Source organism: Phascolarctos cinereus, unplaced genomic scaffold (genome assembly GCF_003287225.1).
Source record: "Phascolarctos cinereus isolate Bilbo 61053 unplaced genomic scaffold, phaCin_HiC Scaffold_2;HRSCAF=192, whole genome shotgun sequence".
In the NCBI taxonomy this organism is placed as follows: Eukaryota; Metazoa; Chordata; class Mammalia; order Diprotodontia; family Phascolarctidae; genus Phascolarctos; species Phascolarctos cinereus.
The window spans coordinates 341,044,106-341,066,575 of NW_027555625.1; the positions used below are offsets into that span (position 1 = coordinate 341,044,106).

The following is a 22,470-nucleotide window of genomic DNA, read 5'->3' on the forward strand; positions in this document are numbered from 1 at the left end:
ATTTGGGGTTTTCTTGGCAAAGATACTGGAGTGGTTTGCCATTTCCTTCTCTACTCATTTTACAGATGAGGAAACTGAGGCAAACAGGTTTAAGGGACTTGTGCAGGGTCACACAGCTAGTAAGTGTCTGAGGCCGGATTAGAACTGAGGAAGAGGAGTCTTCTTGACTGTAGGCCTGGCACTGTGTCACTTCATTGCCCTAAAAGGAATGTAGCAATATATTTAAAAAGAGTATACATTTTACATATTATAACCAAATAAATTTATAGATGTAGGCTTGGTTCAATTGCAGAAAATTATCAGTACAATAAATATATTAATAAAAATCAAATTATTATATTAATAAAGTCAGGAAAAGCTTGTGACAAAATTCAGTATCCATTTCTGTTTTTAAAAAAAATGGAGAAAGAATAGAAATAAATAGGCCTTTCCTTAATATTGTAAACAGTAACTATCTGAAACCAAGTGCTAGTATTATCTATAATGAAGAAACAATAGAATCCTTTCCAGTAAGGTTAGGGGTAAAGCAAGTGTCACCACTATCATTTGATATGATTCCAGAAATGCTAGTGATAGCATTTTAGACAAGAAAAAAAAAACTGAGGGAATAAGCATAACCAAAAAAACACAAAAGTATCACTTTTTATAGGAGATACGATGGTTTACATAGAGAATGCTACAGAATCAAATAAAATTAATTAAAACAATAATTTTAAATAGCAGAATGCACACAAATCATCTGTCTTTCTGTGTATTACTAAGAAAACCCATAAGGAAGAGATAGAAAAAGAACTTTAAATTCAGAGTTACTGCAGAATGTTTAAAATACCTGGGAGTTCATTTACCAAGACACACATAGGAATCACGTAACTACAATTATAAAACATTACAGAAATTAAGAAATGTATAATTGAAGAACTATTTCTTGTTCATAATTGGGACATTCAGTATTGACCATATGGTCAATAAAATAAAAATGACAATATCCCAAACTAATTTGCAGATTTAGTGTGAAACAAATCAGACTATCAAAGAATAACTTCACAGACCTACACATACTACCAGCAGTCATCTAGAAGGAACCCAAGGTTAAGAATCTCAAGAGAAATAAAGTCAGAAGGAAGGGGACCTAACAGTACTGGGTAAATATATTATAAAACAGTAAGCATTAAAACTCATTGATATTAGATTAAAAATAGAAAAATTGATCAATGGAACAAATTAGGTACATGAGATCCAGAAACAACTGAACATAGTAGCATGGTGTTTGATAAACCCAAGAACACTAACGACTGGGAACAAAAACTGCTGAGAAAATTAGAAAGTAATCTGGGGGGAAATTAAGCTTAGACAAACATTTCACACCACATACCATGATAAGCTCCAAACATATATGTGATCTAGACATAAAGGTCATATCATTAGCAAATTAGAGAAGGGAAGAACTATGGATAGGGGAAAATTCTTGACCAAGCAAAGGCTAAAGATGCTTATAAGAGATGAAATAGTTGCTTTTATTCACATAAAATTGAAGATTTTCCCCAAATAAAATACAGCTAGAATTAAAATGGAAACAGCTAAGCAAAACTTCTCTGACAAAAGTCTGATATCTTATATATATACATATATAGGGAAATTTTAAAAGTAACTTTTTATTGATATTTTCTCACCATAGTTCTCCCAAGTATTCCGCCCTATCCCCCAGAGAGCCATCCCATATGACAAAGAGTATTTTTTAGAGAGGAAAAGAAAATCAGCACAACTGATTGAAACATTGAAAAAGTCTGGAAACATGCAATGTGTGATGCCTGTAGACCTTCCACCTCCACAAAGGGGTAGGTTGAGGGTATCTCTTCATATGTCTTCATTCAAGTCTTACTTGATCTTTATAATTTTTTTACATTTACTTTTGACTTTTTTGATCTGTTGTTCTTTCCATTTTTATAGTTACTGTGTATATTGTTTTCCTGGCTCTGCTTACTTCACTCTGCATCAGTTCACATAGATCTTTCAATGCTTCTGTATTCATCACAAGTATAATTTCTTACAGCACAGTAATATTTCATTATATTCATATACCATGATTTGTTTAGCCATTACTCAGTTGATTAGCATCTACTTTGTTTTCAGTTCTTAGCTATTACAAAAAGTGATGCTATAAATATTTTAGATTATATGGAGATTTTCTTCTTATTAATAGCTTCCTTGGGGTATAAGCCCAGTAATGAGTCTCTAGTTCAGAGGGTATGGACATGTTAATTACTTCATTTGCATAATTCTTAATTTCTTTCCAAAATAATTGTACCATTTCATAACTCCAACAACAATGTATTAGTGTGCCTATCCTTCCACAACCCCTCCATCATTGCCTGTTGCCAGATTTGGGTCATTTTTGCCAACTTGTTGTATGAGGTGAAATCTCAGGGTTGTTTTGATTTGCATTTTTCTTGTTAGTGATTTGGAGCATTTTTTCATCTGATTGTGAGTACTTTGCACTTCTTTTGAGAACCATTCATATCCTTTTACCATTTATTGTCATTTTTAGTGTATTGGCTTGACCTATCCATGAGCACTGTATATTCCTCCAAATGTATAAGTTGTTCTTTATTTATAATTGAATAAGTTTTTGGTGTGCCTTGGGACACGGATATTTCATGCATTTTGTCATTATTTGGAATGCATTTCCTTTTCTATTAGAAAAATTGATTTTTGAAGGTTTATTTTGTAGCCTGCCACTTTGCTGAAGCTAATAATTGTTTCAATTACTACCTGCTGATTTCCTAGGATTTTCCAAGTAAACTATCATATCAGCAACTAATAGGGATAGTTTTGTCTCTTCTTTACCTTTAACTTCTTTCTCTTGTCTTTTTGCAATTGCTAGCATTTCTGGGACTATATCCAATCCAATAAACATTTATTGAGTGTCTGCTATGTGCCAGGCACTGTGCTAAGTGCTGGGGATACAGTTGATAAAAAGAAAGGTCCAGACCTCAAGTTACAGTTAAGGGAAGCTGAGAGAAGAGTGTCAATCCAAGCAGAGTGGTGATGAGATTAGAAGTGATGAGCTTATCCTAGGAGGGGCATCTTGTTTTGTGGAATTGAAACCAGGTAGAATAGCAAGATACAAAGTGGATATCAAATAATGATAGAGAGAGTGCACTCTCATATTTGCTGGAAAAGGTTATAATGTCTCCCCATTGATTTTGATGCTTGCTTTTGGTTTTAGATAGATATTTTTATGATATTTTAAAAAAATCTCTATGCCTCTGCTTTATACGGTTTTTTAGTATAAAAGAGTATTGTATCTTGTCAAAATCTTTTTCTCTATTGTGATGATTAATTATATTGTTTTTCCTAATGTTGAACCATCCTTGCATCCCTGGCATAAATCCCACATAGTCATAATGAATGCTTTTTTGGGTAAATTACTATAGTCTGTTTGATAGGATTTTGTTTGAGATTTTTGAGTCACTGTTTATTAACCATATTAGCCTGTAGTTTTCTTTTTATGTTTTATCTTTCCCTGGCCTAGCTCTTAGGACTGTGTTTGTCTTGTAAAAGGATTCGGGTAGGGTGCTTACTTTCACATTTTTTGAGAATAACTTTTGAAATGTGAGTACTAATTGATTTTTAAAAGTTTAATAGAATTCTCCTGTCAATCCATTAGAATTAGTAGTTTTTTGCTTCGGTAGTTCCTTTACATTTAGATCCATTTCCTTTTCTGAGATTGGGTTATTCAAAATCTCTATCTTGTCTTCTGATAGTTTGAAAACTTATATTTTTTAAGGTTCTATTTTTTAAGTCTGTTTCTTTTGTGTTCTCACTTTTGTATCTCCTCTTTTGTGCTTATTTTAGATTATTTGTTGGCTTTCTAATTTTTTAAGTGCATATTTAGTTCATTAATCCTCTCTTTTTCTAGTTTGTTAATGTATGTTTATAAGGATATAATTTTCCCTCTGAGGTCTGCGTTAGCTGTATCCCAGAAATTTTGGTACATCATCATTATCATTTTCTTTTAACATAGTTTTTAATTGTTTTTATGATTTGTTCTTTGACTCATTTAGGATTTCATTGTTGAATCTCCATTTGGATCTGCATCTTTTGTTTGTGATCCTTCAGCCAGTTTCTATTCTTATAGCATTATGATCTGTAAAGTATGTATTAACTATTTCTGCCTTTTTACATTTGTTTTCAATATTTATGTGCCCTAGTACATGGTCAATTTTTGTAAAAGTTCCATGTTGTATGTAGTCTTTTACTGTACCATTCAGAAAAATGTCTTAAGTCTGTTAACTCTAGTTAATAGCAATTTGTTTAGTTCCATATTTATCCTTTTTTATCTTTCTTTTAGACTTATATACAACTGAGACAGGTATATTGAAGTCTCTGATCATTATTGTGTTACTGTCTTTTTTCAGATAATGTTTTCTTTACAAATTTGCATGCTAAGGCATGCAAATATATGTCTATTACTGAGATTAGCATAATATGGTTTCCTTGTTAATCCCTTTTTTTAATATTTGTTTTTACTTTTTCAGACAATATGATTGCAACTTCTGCTTTTCTGGATTCATTTGATACATAGTTAAAAAAAAGTTCCATTCTCAGTTTTATTTTGTGTATGTCTTTGTTTTTTAAAATGTGTTTCTTATATACAATGAATTATAGGATTTTGTTTTATTATCTAATGTCACTTTTTTGTTTTATTGAATTGTTTAAAATTCATTCACATTTAAAATTATAAAAATGAGTTTTATATTTTCTCTCTCTGTCTCTAAGTGATGATTTTTTTTCTTCTGCTATAAACACAATGTTATGTTCATTTACTTTATTCTTTTTTTTAAGGTGGTCTGTTCCCACTGGTTCTTTTCCCTCACCCCTGATCTCCTTTATTTGTTACTCCTTTCCCTTAGGGGAAAAACTTGAAAGTTTTGCTTATTAGTTCCTCTTTTCTTAATTTCTATTATCTGGTTATATAATTCCCCTCCTCCTTTTTTCTTCTGAGTAAGTGAAGTAGATTCTCCTTCCCTTTCCTTCCCTTTATTTAGTCTTGTTCATTTGAGGTTTTTTCATTTCTTTTTTTGTGCCTTTTTCCAAAAAGTATTTTTCTTACTCTCTTCATTATCCATCCTCTCTGCCTACTCTAGACCCTCCTTCTCTGATTCATAACCCCTATAAATTATCTGGTCTCTCCTTTCTCAGTATTCTTTGTGCAATCCAAGCTTCCAGGGTTATCCAGAATCTTGCCTCTAGGCAGTTTCTGACACTGCCTAGTAGATTTCCCCATTGATTCCCCTTTTCTGTTGTGCCTTACTTCCAGAATAATGTCAGTTATTGCATGTTTCAGAGAGAACATAGCCTTGTGGTAAGACTCGTGACTTAACACATCTCCACATCCACAGCCCATCAGTGATATATACCCTCCTTTGGTTATCATTTTTCCCCCACATTTGCCTAAAAATCTTTTCCCTGTGTTCATGCTCTCCCCACTCCCCCAGGGGTTCTAGTTCCAACTTACTGATTTGAGATGTGTATACTTTTCAGTCACCAAATCCTACAAGCCACCCTTAGTGTAAGTTTCTTACTTCCCTCCCTCATACACTGTCTTTTTTCACCCATAGGAGCCTTTGTCAGTGGAACCCTCTCCCCCACCAAAGTAAGGCCTCTTTTTCTCTCTCCTTTTAATTTCTTCCCCCCTCCTCCCATGCCTCCTTACTCACTCCCCTGTAGGCGCTTTTCTTTCTGAGACCACAGAGGTCACCGTCTACCTTGCCTTCATTGCTAGCCTCTAATTTGACACTCCAGACTCTCACATAATCCTCTCTATTTCCCTGCTCCCCTTCTGCTTTTCCATGTACCATACCTTCCTATATTTTAATGTGCTCTCACAAAAAAAAATAATAATTTTACTTGTGGGCAGGATATTATAGGTTCTCTCCAAAATGTGGGATTTCATTTTCTCTTTTCAGAAGTTCTGGGTAGTTATCATTTATTATTTCTAGCATTGTGGTATTAGGGTTTTTTGTCCTGTCAAGTTCTTCTCAGAGACCTATGAGCCTTGGGTTGTTTCTTTGCATCTAGTCTTTGAGATCAGTATGTTTTGCTTGCATAGTTAGTATATTTTCTTTTAATGGTTTTTGCTTTTCTTCTAGATTGTCCTTCACTTCTGTGTATCTGCATTCTCAATCCATTGTTCTCTGTTTTGTTCCTTTTATGAGACTTGCCATTTGCAGATTCCAGTTTTCCTACTCTGCCAATTATTTTTGCTATTCAAGAGAGCATTCTGCTGTCATAACTTTCATTTTTCTTTAAACCACTCAGGAGCACGTGGTTCCACGTTCTTTTCAAATTCCACAGGGTCTTCAGTCTCATCAACAATGTTCTTTGTTTTGCAGTATTTATTCATAGACTCTTGAACTCATTTACCAGATCTAGAGGTTATGTTTCCTTCTGTTGTCACTATTTCCTTGTTGATTCATTTGCTTATGTTCAAGGCCTTTGAATTTTCTTCTCCCTGAAATCTTTGTTAATTTCAATCTTTTTCTCCCCCTTGAGAAGTTTCCTGATGCAGTTCCGCTTACCCTGACATAGCTTTCTCCCCACACACAGCCTCCACAAGACTTCCTCTGGCTTCCCTAGGGGCCTTCTTGGTAAAGTTTCCTTCCCTCAGGAAACCTGATTGGCCCCAGCTTGTCCAGTGTAGCTTCCTGGCTTAGGGCCTATTAAAAAAAAAAAACCTACACCTTGTGGGCTTTGGGCTTGTCAGACTTGGTGCATGCCCAAGACTTCATGAGTCACTGTACCTTCATAACTGACCAGATATATTTCCAGATAGAGACAAGAGGCTATGTCCAGACAGGCAAAGAGCTACTGTATCCTTGCTGTTGGTGGTGGTTGTAGGTGTCTTTCATTTTTGAAGAAGACCAATGACAACACTGGAGTGATAGCTTGCCTTATGTGTGAATCAGATGTAAGTGAGGCAGAGTTGCAGATTGTCATTCTCACTCTTTCTTCCAGAGTCATCAAAGTCCAGTGGCAAGGCAATAGTCAAAACAACTGGAGATGGCCCAGGATGCAGTGGACAACCTTGGTGACTCTGATGTCTGACTGAGCTCCAATTTGCTCCACTGTACCTGCTTCGGACACCTAAATGGCTATTGGAACAAATTGTTCTCGTCTACTGATTACACCAGGGGAAGTCTTTGCATGCATGGGGTAGACATCCCCCGTAACTCACCAATAGGTTTAAGGCCTGTTGGCTACCCTCAACCCAGTTTAGCCCATGTATGGGGTGTTCAGGGAAGACTAGCACCTCTAGTGTGTCAGGTTTGCCAGGTCCTTTTCAGGGCTATTCACCCACCTCTGATTTACACCTGTCATATAGCACATTCAGCAGCCACACCCAGGTTTAAAAAAAACAATTCCTAGAGCTAGACACATGCCAAACCTTGGATATGGCAAGTCTTTCAAAACTCCTGCCATGTATCTATCTTATTCTGCTCTTTATTATATATTCTTGCTGTGCGGGGGCAAAGTAAACTTCCTCCTTTGCTAGATATTCATTGCCTTGCAAGTGCCTTATTTCATCTCACCATCATTCCTGACTTAAGAGTACGCTAACTTTAGAGCCGTGCCTACAAGACACTTTCTAACTCTATTCCATTTAATGGTGATTTCTTTGGTGGCTGAATCTCAAAGTGGCTCATCTTCCTCCTACACTGGGCAAATCATGGTTCACCAGCCTAAGTCTCTACCCCAAGTCACTTCTGCTGACTTCAGACCTAGCCTCAGCTGCATGATGTACTCTGTCCCTCAGCCTTGGTAGAGTGCTACAGAGAGTCCTGTGCTGGTGTCCTTTCTTTTTCCTTCTGTTCCTTGGTACTTTTTGGCCTAGCACCAGCCTTTTAGAGCATTGCAGTGCTATGGGGTTGTCCATTCCAGTTGGTCTGGCTCCAGTTCTGCCTATCTGTCAGGGTCTCTGGAAAGAGGGAGAGGGAACAGGGAAGTAGATTTTGTTGTGAGCTTGTGTCTGATCCTTGGATCTGCTAGTGCAGCCTTATGCTGGTAGCAGAGGAGGTGGGGAGCTGATACTGAATGAACTCAGGGTCAGTGAGCATCAGTTCATAGGGGGTTTTTTTTGGAAGACGGGGGTATTACCTTCTTTTGGATTCTTGGTGTCCTTGACCATGGAGATAGCTGGAGTAGCTTTTTCTTTGTTCTAGAATTTCTGTTTTGGAGAGGTTTGAGAGGTTGTGGGGAGAAGAGAAAATGTCTAGTCCTCTGTCTTGTTGCTCATGTCACGCGGAAGTAATATATATAGGGAATAAATACAAATGTATAAGGACACCAACCATTCCTCAGTTGATAAACCATCAAAGGATATGAAAAGGCAGTTCTCAAAAGAAAAAAAAATTCAAACTAGTAGCTACCAAACATAAAAATGTCTCGATATCACTAATAAGAAAAACATAATTTTAAAAAGCTCTGAGCTTCTACCTTCCACCTAATCAGATTAGCAAAAATAATAAAAATGGTGACAGTTGCTTAGAGGGGCAGTAAGGGGCGTGTTGTCGGTGGGACTGTGAAGCAGAACATAGCTATTCTGGAAAGCACTTGGGAATGATGTTCCCTAAATTACTCAATTGTTTAGATCTGGTAATACCACTGCTAGGCATATATGCTAAAGAGAACAAGGAAAGAGAACACAGACCCACACCTAAATATGTGTGTGTGTGTGTGTATATATGTATGTATGTGTGTGTATATATATATAGCCCCTCTTTTCATTATAGAAAACTCGTAATAATGTACATTTAGGGAATGACTGAACAAATTATGCTATAAGAATATGCTGAACAGTGTTACTACACTGCAACAAATAATGAAAGGAATGAATCCTGAAAAATCTATTAAGCTTCCTGTGAATTGATTTCTGAGTGAAATGAGCAGAATAAGGAAGAATACAACATTGTAAAGGAAAACAACATCAAAAGACTGGTATTCTGTTCATTTCATGACAGGTTAGAACTCCAAAAGTCTAAAGGAGAAATATACTTCTACTTCTTGATAGATGGTGAACATTAGGTACAGGATTAGACATATTTTCAGAAATGACTAGTATGTGAATTTGTTTTGGTTAAGTAAACTTATTTGTTACAAGCAAAGGCATTTATTTTTGGGAGGAGTTGGGGCAGGGGAGAATGTGGGAGCAGTGGGTAATGATGGGAAAAAGCATTAATAAAAAAATTCACAGAAGAGAGCAGAAGAATGGTCAGTGAGATAGACAAGCAGGATAATGTTGGTACTATAGTATTTAATATATACTTTTTAAAAATATGTGTACATAATAGACCCACAATTTCATTCGTCTTTTTTTTCTTTTCATGTTGAAATTTGTGTTGATATTCATCAAGTTCATAACCATAAGGGAAAAAATAATTTAAAAGAAAAACCCCATGTGCAACAAAATACTTATAGCAACTCTTTTTATAACAGCAAAAAACTGGAAATAAAATAGATGTCCGTTGATTGCGGAATGATAAACAAATTGTGGTATGTGAATGTAACAGAGGGATACCAGTACAAGGAATGAAACAATCCCTACCTTTATTCTAATGGGGGAACAACAAATACATATAAAAATATCTATACCATAAATATAAAGCAAATATATACAAAGTAGTTAAATAAAAAGAGGGAGGGCACTCATAATTGTGGTAAGAAGGTGGTGCTTAAGTTACAGCTTAAGAAAGAGGAGAGCTTCTAGGAGGTGGAGGTAAGGGGGGGATACAGCCATTACAAAAGCACAGTGATGAGATGGGTTGTTATGTATAAGGAAGAGAGAGAGGGTAGTTATCTGGATCACAGAATGTAGTAGGGGGCGTGATGTGCAATGAATCTGTAAGATATTTTGGGGCTAGATTGTGTGGGTTTTAAAAACTAAACAGAGGTGTTTATATTTTATCACAGAAGAAATAGGAAGTCACTAGAATTGAGTAAGTATGGGAATCACATGGTCAGATTTCCACTTAGGCAGCTGTGTGTAGGATGGAGTAAAGTATGGGGAGAGGTGAGGCAAGGAGACTAACTAGGAGATTGTTGTAATAGTTTAGGCCATAGGCAATGAGAATCTTAACTAAGGTGTGAGAGTAGAGAGGAGGGGTAAGATTTGAAAGATGTTGTGAAGGTAACAATGTCAAGATTTGGAAACTGATTAGATATGTGGGGTAATGGTGAGTTTGAAGTCAAGGAAAATGCCACGTTTGTAAATGTGGGAGACTAGAAGAATAGCTATGCCTTTGACAGAAATGGGGAAGTTTGGGAGGGGAGAGTGTTTCGATAAATAAGTTCATTTCTAGGTATATTTATTTTTAAAATGTCCCCAGGATACCAATTTGGAAATGCTCAATAGGCAGCTGGTGATGTGAAACTGAAGCTCAAGGGAGAGAAAGGCTGAATAAGACATAGGGAGTTATCTGCATAAAGAAAGATGATAGCTGAACCTATCAGAGCTTATTAGGTTACCAAGAGAAAAAGTGTAGAGGGAGAAGAGAAGAGGGCCTAGGACAGAACCTTGGAGGTTCTGTCTACAGTTACGAGCCATGATATGAATGATGAGGTAGCAAAGGAGACTTTCAAAAGAGCTTTCAGACAAGTAGAAGGTAAACCAGGTGAGAATAGTATCACAAGTCCAGATAGGAGACAGTAGTCCAGATCAAAAGTGTTCAATTCACCAAGTAGTGGAGAAAGATTAAGACTGAGAAAAGTATCAGATTTGGCAATTAGGAAATCATTGCTAACTTTGGAGAAACTTCAGTTGAGTGATGAGTTCAAAAGCCAGGTCTCAATGGGTCATATATATACACACACAAACACACACACATATATGCATATGTATGTACATACACACACACACACACACATATATATATATATATATATATACATATTAGTATTGCAGGGATGGTTCAATATTAGGAAAACAATTAATGTAATCATTAAAAACAACACCTCCAAAATTACATAATTGTGTCAATAGATACAGAAAACCTTTGACAGCATTCATTTTTGCTTGTTAAAAATCCTACAAAACAGGTCTTTTTTAATGTTAAAAAAAGTCTAAAATCAAAAGTATTATTTAGTGACTTCAAAATGCTAGTTCAGGTCTGATGATCCACACATAAAATGAATCAATGCCCTCAAAATTGTTCTTGTTTTCATTTATGATTCCTTTCTTTTCTTTACAGATTGAGACCATTAGTTTCTACACAACCAGCTAAAAAGACTCCAACAAGAGAGGTTAGTTAAAAGCATTGACTTTGACTATTGATCTCTTTTCTAAGTGGATATTACTGAAACATTCCCTCCCCCAGAGTAGTAACTGGTCCTAGTCTTTGGGAGACTGGCATGTGTTAGAGTCCCCTGAGATAGATATTCAATTTACTGGGAAAATGCTGGCCCTTTTCCCCAGGAGGAACGAAGTTGTCCTGAAGAAGGGAGTAAGGATGACTAGATAAAAGAATCTGGAACAACATTTATCCAAAATATGGATCTGATTAACTCCAATATCTGGTATTCAGAGTTTTGGTAATATAAACTACCTATACTACTTAAGAAGGTCTTTCATTGACAGACTATATCTTTGTTTATTTAGGCTAAACAGTTGTCAAAGGAGGAAATATGATTACTTCCCTCCCCTCAGGAAAGTATAAACCTACACGTTAATAAGCTGTACACATCTTAACAAGTTTTGACCAAGGGGATATTTCTGCTGTATAAAGTTGCTCTTTCTAAGTTTTATGGCTCCTTCTCAACATGCATTTAGAGAGCTGGGTAGGAGGAGTTCATTACTTTCTAGATCTTCCTTCTTTGGGTATTTTAAGTGAACACCAGGCCTTGAATACTAGTTTCCATCTGAGCTGTCTAATATTGAAACTCTTTGGTTGAGCTATTGCTGTAGTTTTTACTGGTTTTGGATAAAATGGTGTGAAGCATACTAGTAAAGACCAAGACATTGACCACGTTGTCTGACTCTTGTTCAGAAAATTATTTCCAACAGAATTTGGATGGTCTGTGTTTTAAACAACTGTTAAAGGCCTGATCTTTTCTGAAGGTATTGGATAACATCCCTAAGGAACAGAGAAAAAAATGGTCCATTTGTCTTGTTTCCTCCTTAGCCTGCTATGCTTGAATGTAAAGCTATGTGAGTAAGGGCATGAACTGATACCTTTGCAACAGATCTGGGTATTACATGACCTTCGACAGTTTACTGAAACTCTGGGCTTTGATTTCCTCATCTGTAAAAATTAGGAGGTTGGGGGGCAGCTAGGTGGCTCAGTGGATAGAGCACTGGCCTTAGAATCAGGAAGACCTGAGTTCAAATCTGGCCTCATACATATAACACTTACTAGCTGTGTGACTGTGGGCAAGTCACTTAACCCCAATTGCCTCACCCAAAGACAAAAACTTAGGAGGTTGGACTAGTTTCTGGCCTAGCCACTAGATGGTCTCCAAGGTCCCTTCCAGCTATAAATCCTATGATTCTATATTGTAAAAATAATAGATCCACTTAAGTACTGCATACTTTCCTATTCTGCATGGAAACCTTTTAGACAGCAAAAGATAATAGGTAAAAAATATATTAAGTCTTTTGCAAATGACTGCTTTGCCTTACGGCACTTGGTAATAGCTCAGAAGTCAAAATAGAATTTGAAAATGGGAAGGCTAGCACTCCCAGGAACAGTAAGGCATTTTAGTTTGGCATTCTGTTTGCCAAAATGGTTAGGTTTGGGGTTGAGATATCTTGATGGAAAGAGGGAGGATTGGCCTGCATTATTGAGAAAAGGTTCATCTGGGATAGAATAAAGTTGCATAAATCCTTGTTGCTGTTTGGATGCCTAAATGCAGCTCACTTTAGTGCAGCCTAAGATCACATTAACTTTTTTTTTCTTCCATATTACACTTTTGGCTCATCTCGTCCTTGAGATCTACTAAAACACCCTTTTCCAGTCATCTGCTTGAAGTCCTTCAGACTTTAAAGAATCTGCCAGAGTTTTTGTTTCAACAAAATAGAGCCCAGAACTATAATCATGAAACAAAAGAGGGAAGAATTTCTTGGTGATGACAAAGAGAAAGAAGCAAAATAAGCTGAGTTCTGCCACCTTCTTTTATGATGGCATTCTCTTCATTCCAAGCACTGACTTTCCTCTTGTCCCTAATTTATGTGAGATGATTTAAAAGTTCATTCTTTTCCTCTGTGAAGGGGCCAATAGCACATGTGCCAGTTTTATCGCAACTACATATGAAAAAGCCTTCTCATGGCCCATCATCTGAGTTGACCTATAGCACCCGGGGAGTTTATTGTTTACATGATGGCCAGTTGTCTCATATTTGATTTTGCTCTGAAGTTTGATTTAGCTTAAAAATATTTGAATTTAAAATACTTTTCAACTGTGGAAAAATGACAGGGAGTTATCTGTTTCTAGTGTTTTATCACTCCCTCTCAAATATTGGAACTCACAGGGGCCTAAGAAGTAGGTGTCAGTTCTCCTTTGGCTTTGGTGGGATTAATACAGAAAGAACCCGTCCACTTTTATTTCTTTTCTTTGTAGGTATCACTTCTCAATTCACAGACACAGGCTACAGACCTTGTAAAGCTCCAAATATTGTTGTTGAAAGCGGGCCAGTATTATATAATCATGAAGATGATGTTGAAGAAGAAGAGATAGAAGAAGAGGAGGATCATTGCATGAGTGCCCTTCAATTAATGGGAGGAAATGGTAGGTAGTTCTGGTTCATAGGGGGATCTTGGCATGTCTTGAGGAAGGGAAATTAAGAATGGTGATAAATGCAATTCCTGGGACTTAAGTCAGTTAGTTGGACTACTTATAAAAAGTGGTATGTTATCGGATTTAGCACAGTTCACTATAGTTGAAAGAGTGTTGGACTTGGAGTCAAAAGACCTGAATTTGAACTCCTTTCTAAAATTAGAATCATTGCATTTCTACTTAAAGACGGTTGGTATTATAGAAATGTAAATCATTAAGACATGTCTTATCATAAAACTTGAATGATGAGAATATTTCAGGTCATTAATCAGTTTTCCCCAAAAAAGGCAATTAAGCCATATTTTCCAAGAAATATTTCTCAGTTTCAAATCTAAAGAGATTTTAAATGCAAAGTGTTTTGGAGAAAGTATAAGTCACGTGGCACAAATAAGATGCTATTGCTTTGTAATTAAGTTTTCATTTTATAGAGGTAAATAGATAATAACTCCTATTTTTATGGTGCTGAGCTTTAGGAAATGTTTTTCTCACAACAGTTTCGCATGAGGTATGTAATGCAAGTATTATTATCCCTATTACTTTATCTGCTTAAAGTCTTTCTAGTTTGGTAGGCCCTGCCAGATCTTTTGCTCTTCCATATTAGCCTTGTCTATATGAACCCATGTAATTCACTTCCCTTTTCAGGTCCTCAGTTTCCTAATCTATAAAATTACAATCTCTAAGAATAAGACATTAGTGGAGGTGGGGGCAAAAAAAAGGGACCAGAAGCAAAATAAAGGTTCTTTTCTGTCCCCTCTCAATCATCTACTGTCATTTCATGTACTCTAAGACCCATCCTCCCATGAGGAAATCAAGGCCCATAGGGGTGAAGGATGTTCATGACCACATAGTAATAGAACCTAGGTTTCCTGACTCTTATGTTCATTATGCTTCTACCATACTGTGCCAACCTTACTGATAGTAGTAGTAGTAATCAACATCATTGTTGTTGTTGTTGTTGTTGTTGTTATAAACTCCCTTCACCCATTCTGAATTTTGTGACTACTTGGGCAGCACACTGCTCTTTGTGATAGGTGGTAAAAACATTATCCCCATTTTGCAGTTTTAAGTAAGAAGGCTTAGTAGCTGGACAAGGCACTTATCTTCTCAGGGCTTCGGTATTCTATCAGTAAAATAAGCTATTGAATTAGATTATATCTAGAACCCTTTCTGTTTCTGACATTCTAGGAATTTTCAAGTATCTGACAAGGGACTTGAACCAAAATCTTCTAACTCTCAAGTTCAGAGCTCATTCCATCATACATTATATTTCTCATTCAGAAGTTAACCTGTATGTTGCATCAGCCATACACCGTCACAGTCATTGATGAGTATTTATTACATGCTAAGGCACAGTGGCGGCTCTGTGGGCTTACAAAGATGAAATAAGCACATTAATTAACAATGCTGGCATAAAATGAGAGGCCTTGGCTGGTCTCCTCAGCTGCTACTGCCTTCCTCTTAGAGTTACTATCATCATATTCAATGTTTATCTTGTATTACTTAGTTATTTATGTATTATCTCCTGTATTAGAAAGTATACTCCTTGGGGGTGGGGGACAGTTATTTTTTTTTGCCTTTCTTTGTATCCACAGTGCTTAGCATAGTACTTGGAATATAGTAATCATTTAATAAATGCTTGTCGACTGATAAATATTAATATAAAATATGTCACAAGGCAGGAGGCAATTAATTGCCTAAAAAGTAATAGAGCTAATAAATACCCATGAATTCAAGGTAGGGAGAAGTCACTCTGATTTCAAATGGTCTAGGGATGTAGGGCTCCAAGATGAGATTTGAAGGACATGTGGGAATATGAAGAAGGCAATATAATTGTAAATGAACAGTGATGCATTTTGGTTTTCCTTCTTTTTTAACACAGATGTGTATTTGCTGTTAATATGTGTTTTCTCTGTGCATTTCAGATTATGGCTTGGATGATGATGATGGCTACTAGACGTAAGCTTCTGAAGGACTTGTAACCACATCTCAATACTGGACATATCTTCTGATCATGCAAATGGTGAAAGGAGTTTCTGGATTAGCCCATGTTCATGAACAGTCTAGACTTTTTGAAAGATAATTTTAGTTGCATTTTGTGTTTAATCAGTTTATATTGACCCATCATTCAGAGAAAAAGTTTGGGCTTTGTCATACTTTAATTTTTGGATCATGTTTTGAGAAATGTAAGGAATATTTCTACTCAGCAAGCAAAGACAGTCTGCGTCTGTGTGGGGTAGTAGCATCGGTCTTGCCTTCTTCCTGGCTCCACTTTTGGTAGCCCAGGTGCTGTTGCTGCCACTGTCAAATCCACAAAAAGAGATTATACCCAGAGTGTCTGAAATGTAAAATATTTATCTAGATGTTTGGACTTAACAAGAATACAATCTCTTGTAGGTGAAAATAAAGCTATATACATCAACATTCCTCTTTATCCAAATAGAAAATTCACTCAGAGAAGCAGTGACTCCCAGAAAGCAAAGGAAGCTTCTTTAGTGGGGACATTCCTAACATAGGATCATGGGATTTAGACCTGAAAAGAACCTTACAAAATCATCCAGGCCAACCCCCTTATTTTAAATGTGAAGAAACTGAGACCCAAAGAGAGTAGGGGATTTGTCCAAGGTCACACAGGTAGGTGTGCAGTAGAGATGATGCTCAGACCCTGGTTTTCCAACCCTAAATCCAGTATATTAGACCATGTTTTCTCTTCTGCTCTCAGGGGACATCTCCACTGATATATCAGCAACTCTCTAGTTCCAGATGTCTAAGTTCAGAATCCTGACATCATCCTTGTTTCTCTCTTTTCCCTCAACCCCTCAATCAACTGCCACATGTTGGCAGTTGCATCTTTACAACATTTGTTGGAACCATCTCTTGCTCTTCTCTCTCACAAAGTATGTCCTTCTTTGGGGCTCATCACTTCTCACGTGAGCTGTTGCTATAGATACATACAAGCAAAAAAAAAAAAATAATAGTCCCTGCCCTCAAAGAACTTACATCTTAGTTGGGGAAGACAACCCATAAAAGAGAGCTAAAACACTGGGGGAGAGGCTGTAGGGTAGAGGAGATAGGAAGGCACCCCCAAGGAAACATGATGGTGAAGTCTAGAAAGTCAGAAGCAGAGCTGGAAGAGGAGTGAGGGATGGCAGGGCTGAGCCCATTGGCAAAGTGGAGGTTCCTGGAGGAACATACCAATGGTAGCAGGTGCCACAGGGGAGGAGGGAACTTCCAGGGTGAGAAGGCAACTGCAGGGTGGTGGTAAATGAGCTTTTTCTATTGAGAGCCTCACTGAAATGATAAGGATCAAAAAGGAGGCCTCTGAGAACCATAATCTTATTTATGAGTGGTTTGTCTTGAAATTGAAGAGTGGGTACAAGAGGCACAGAAGGTTATCACCCTAGTAGTTTGCCATGACTGCAATCTGTCATTCATTCATTCAATAAAGAAATACCTATGTGCCAGGTACTGTACTGTGTTCTGGGGTTGCAAAGTCCTTGCCCTTAAGAAGCATATATTCTGAGCAGTGGAAAGGGGGATGACTCGAGTAGGGAACAATATATGCACAATTAAGCAGATATAAAATATTATAAAATCAGTTCTGCCAGAAAGGATACTAGCAACTGGGGAAATTAAGATAGGTTTACTATAGCAAATGGCACTTGAACAAAACCAGGGGTTCTGCAAAGCACAAGTGACAAGGGAGTGCATTCCAGGTTTGACACCCAACTTGTGCAAAAGCGTGGAGGTGGCAAAAGGAATACCATTCAGGGAATAGGGCATTTTGGATGGGCCTAGAAAAGTAGACTACTTATGTAAACGGGTTTGTATTTTATCCTAGAGGTGTGAGGGTGTCCCTGGAGCTTCTGGAACAGACAGTGACATTGATCAGCCCTGTGCTGATCAATGGAAGGACAATTTGGCAGCTGTGTGGAAGACAGATTGGAGAAAGGAAAAACTGAGTGCAAAGAGACCAGTTAGGAAATTCTTATGATAATCCAAGGAAGAGTTCCCTGGTCTTTGTCCAAACTCTTAGCCTTCAGGCAAGTGTGTTAGATTGGGAGAACAAAGATATAGATAGTTTCTGTTGCTACTACTTAAAGTCTATCCAATTAAACAAACATTTTATTAAGCTGGGCACTTAGTGCTAGGGATTTAAAGAAAGGGAATAAACATTTATTATTGATATACTAGTGAAAAGAAAGGCAGCCTCTCTTCTCCAGGTATTTACGTGCTGATGGAAGTACCTGAGAGGGGCTTGGTTTGGAAAACCAGAAATCTGGGCAGAGCCCTGAGGAGAGTGGAGATGACCTGGCTGGGACTTCTCCACAGAATGGAGGTCCCATGGTGAAATCACAGATGGAAGAAGGGGGAGGACCTGGAGGAGCGATGTTCCAATTAAGACTTTATGCCAAATAAAGCATAAACCAGACTACTTTCCACCTCCTGCTTGAGTTTTGCCCTCCCATTTCTGTGTTTTTGCTCATGGACTGCTTCCTCTCACTCCCATCCCTGCCTATGGAAGTCCTTCCCTACCTTGTCAGGTTCAGCTCAGATGCCTCTGTCAGGAAGCCTTCTTCACCACCCCACCCTAAGCTGAAAATGATTTCTCCCTTAAATCTCTCTTAAATTTGCCTAAGCCTTTCCTTTGCACTTCTAATCTCATACTTTCCTGTGCATTAGTTATTTATGTATATACTCATCTTCCCTTTTCTATTATAAGCTCCTTCAGAACACGGTCTACATCATTTCCAAACTTCATAGTTTGGTGGGTGGAGTCTATGGGGAGAAATAAAATTGTTCTCCACTCTGGAGCACAAAGTCAACATTGGGCTTTTGTTGATTCTTTAGAGGAGGAGGGAGAAGGATCAAGTCAAAGAAGGAAGAAAAGAGTAAAGGAAAGGGGGAAAGCCAGATGAGGGTCAGAGGCCAGGAGACAGACAGTGTAAAGGATACGAAGAGGTATCCCCACAAGGAGAGGGAAGAGTAAAAGAGAGGCAAGAAGACAGTGAAAAAAGTGAGAGAGACTAAGAAAAAAGGCTGGGGAAGGGGGGGAAAGAGACAAATAGAGGATGAGAGAAGAGGCGAGAAAGGGAGGGCAAAAAAGATGATAGGAGAGATGAGAAAAGGAGGAAATGGATAGGGAAGAGCGAAAAAAGGGACCAAAGAGAGATGGGGGAGAGGAGAGGAAGGGTAAGGGCAAGAGTTGCTAGGCCTTTTTTTATTTTCATCACTGTATATTCCTAAAGATTGCAAATTTATAGATGAAAGGGATTGTAATGACCCAGGTTAACTCCTTTATTTTATAGATGAGGAAACTTTTCCCATGCCAATCTTCCCTCCAAATGCAAGCCAATGGTAATTTGCACAGGAAAAAATCTTTGGGTGATTTTGTTGTAGACTCATTGGAGAAATAACACGTTGGTCTCCTGTAGTAAGTATTGTTTCCAAGGAGGAGAAAATGCCAGGTTAGCAGAACATACGGGGACCTCAGAAACGTTTCTGATCTTAGGAGAAGAACTCCTGTCCTATCATGCCAACACAGCCCAAGAGCCAGGGAAGTTGGGTGTCATAAAGCAGAAACACTGCCCTCAACTTTTCCTTTTAATGTCACTGCACTGTGGTTCAGGATTGACTGTTTTTAACCTGGGAAACCTTCCAGGCCAACACATAGAGCTTTACCACACAGCAGTGTCAAAAATGCTGCCCATTTCTTCATAACAGCTTTTTACTCCCTAAACACGCACTCAGTGTTTTCTCCTCCATCCCACAAAATCATTCTTCCCAACCTATCTCTACCACACTTCCCTAAAAAAAATCAGAGGATTATTTTGCAAACAAATTGCATCAATGTCATTGGAACTAATATATCCAACTAATGTGATTTTTCCATAACACAGAGAAGGAGGTCAAACTGTTGTCCACTTAATGATTAGCCAACAAGCATTCTCTAGGCTATGACCAGAAGATCCTGTCACTTAATCGAATGCCCACACTTGCCATCTCCAACACTTGGACTTGGACCAAGAGGATATCTTGCCAGAATAAATTTTCTTGTAAAGCCATGGCATAATGAAGTTAAGGAAAGAGGACAGTTTGGAGAGATCAGTAGAGCCCCGCTCTAAAGAGAATTCCTGCACTGAAGAGAGTTTGGACTAGAGAGTTCTGAGCAGAAGAAGCAGCACCCAGACTCTTCTGTCATTTTTGCTGAGTTTTCTCAGCATTCTGAGAGATGGAAGACCACGTCCGCAAAAGAAAAGTCAAAGTGTGAAGACTACAAAAACAGTGACAAAGCTTGCTATGAAGGATCATATTTTTCCAGAAATTAAGAAAGGAAAGGAAAAATAATTCCAATGCACTTAAAGATATTTTTAGTATCTATATTTTTTTGTACTGAACATCACCCAAAGATCAAAAATGAACATTCAGGTCTGTCACTTGGTGATGCTTTTAAGAAACTGTGAGTGAGCTATAGTCTAAGCAGTTGACCACAAACCAACATTCTTCCAAGAATAATAATCTGGGTGAGGACAGAGATGAAGAAGATAAGAATAAGGAAAGTAAATGACTTGCTGTGGGGATGTGTGTGCACATGTGGATATAGTGAAAGTCATTATTTTGCTAATGTGAATGTGAATTCAACTGCCATTCTATTGCTTCATCATAAAACAGTACAGACTTGGGAGTCAGTGATGTGAACCTTTGCAGAGAGAACCAATGGTTTTTGGTTTTTGGTTTTAATATAAGTAGGAATTTTTGAAGGACCACTTCAGAGAGATCATCTGATGTTGAATGCTTCTGCATTTTTAATGATTTCTTTGGAATTTCTTGATAAGTATGTTGTGCACAGTGAAGCCCTATGAAATTGCATCATAGCAAATCTTAAGTTTTATAGAAAGTTGCACTTTCAGATAAAATATTTTATTATAAAATTACACATAAAAAAGAAATACAGTTCTCAAAATGTTTTAGAAAAAATTCGCAGAACCCAGGTTAAGAATCCCTGCCTGGGGGCAGCTAGGTGGCACAGTGGATAGAGAACCGGCCCTGGATTTAGGAGGACCTGAGTTCAAATCCAGCCTCAGACACATAACACTGTGTGTGACTCTGGGCAAGTCACTTAACCCCAATTGCTTCACCTCCCCCCCCCAAAAAAAAAGAGTGCCCACACGTGAAGAAGTGTGGAAGAATGAAGAACTAGCAAAGGAAACACATACAGTCAGGTGGGTTCAGGGAAAGGCAGTGTCATAGAAGCAATTCGCTTCCATAGCTTTTTACTTTTTTTTTCTATAGAATTTGGCTTCCGAAGTTTAAGGAGAACAAGAAAACAGCTTAGGCAACCTTGATGTCCACACATTCCCATTTAATGCAGATGGTCTCGCCCCCTTTGGATTACAGAATCATAAATATAGGACTGGAAGGGGCCTCAGAAGCTATCTAGCCCAACCTCATTTTGCAGCTACTGAGGCACAGAGAGGTTAAGTGCCTTGCCTCAGGTCACACAATGTGAGAGGAGAGATTTGAAACAGATCTCTGCCTTGGTTCCTATCTAACCTCCTCCCAGCTGGCAAATTGATCTTCCTAAAGCACAGGTTTGGCCATCTCACCACCCCCCCGGCTTGATAAACTCCAATGGCTCGCTGTCACTTCTAAGTTCAAATATAAGATCCTGTTTAACATTCGAAGTCATCAATAATCGGATCCCCCCCTACTTTTCCAGTCTTCTTATACCTTGTTCATTCCTATATGTATATATATATATATATATATATATGTATGTATGTATGTATGTATGTATGTATGTATGTATGTATGTATATATGCCAAGATTTAGCGACTACCCTCCTTGTGATCCCTTGCATTTGACACTCCCATCTCACAAGATTCTCTGTTCCCCATGCCTGGACTTCTCTGCCCTCTCATCTCCACCTGCTGCCTTCCCTGACTCCTTTCGGTTTCCAGCTGCAGTCCTGCCTTCGATAAGAAGCCTTTCCCAATCCCCCCTTAAGCAACAGATTCTCTCCAATCTGTCCTGTATAATCTTGTTTGTACATGGCATTTTGCATTTGTCTCCCTTAATAGATTGTGAGCTCCTTGAGAGCGGGAGCTGGGGTTTGTTTTGTTTTGGTTTTGCCTTTCTTTGTATCCCCAGTGCTTAGCACAATACCTAGCACTTAGGACGCATTTAATAATTGCTTATTGATTTGACTCCAGTCAGTGCTCTTTCCACTGCGCAGTGCTACTCTCTGTCCCTACCTCTCCTCTCCCAATTCTCTCCACTAATGGATCATTCACCTAGAAGTTTTTTAAATAAATACCCTCAACCAGCCTATTTCAGACAAATTTGATTTTACACAGTGTCTTGCCAAGTCTGAGCAGCTTGCCCTCAAACCCTCTGTTTCCACATCCTAGTGTCTACCCAGGTATATGGATATCAGATTTCCTGGTAGAGTTCCCAAGTGCAAAATGATCGGTTTTTTAACTTTGTCTTAGAATTCTAGATTTTAAGTGAAACCAATACCTTAAGACTCAAAGAAATCATATTTAAGCCAGCTTCAGTTGACCTGTGGGGAGGGGTGATATTGGGCTATACTACTTATTTAGAAGAATCACCTCAAGTCCTTCAGGACTCCAAGTCAGATTCCTA

General features: G+C 37.9%; 1 protein-coding gene across 1 annotated transcript in view; it reads left to right on the forward strand.

The window, feature by feature from the left end:
• BRF1 (BRF1 general transcription factor IIIB subunit) overlaps positions 1-16,247 on the forward strand; it is a 156,501-nt gene extending 140,254 nt beyond the window's left edge. Inside the window, 4 exon segments of the mRNA XM_020991270.2 lie at positions 11,247-11,298; positions 13,611-13,653; positions 13,656-13,778; positions 15,749-16,247. Of these exon segments, the coding sequence (XP_020846929.1) occupies positions 11,247-11,298; positions 13,611-13,653; positions 13,656-13,778; positions 15,749-15,780 (250 nt within the window). The 3' untranslated portion in view covers positions 15,781-16,247.
• The last annotated feature ends 6,223 nt before the right edge of the window (positions 16,248-22,470 follow it).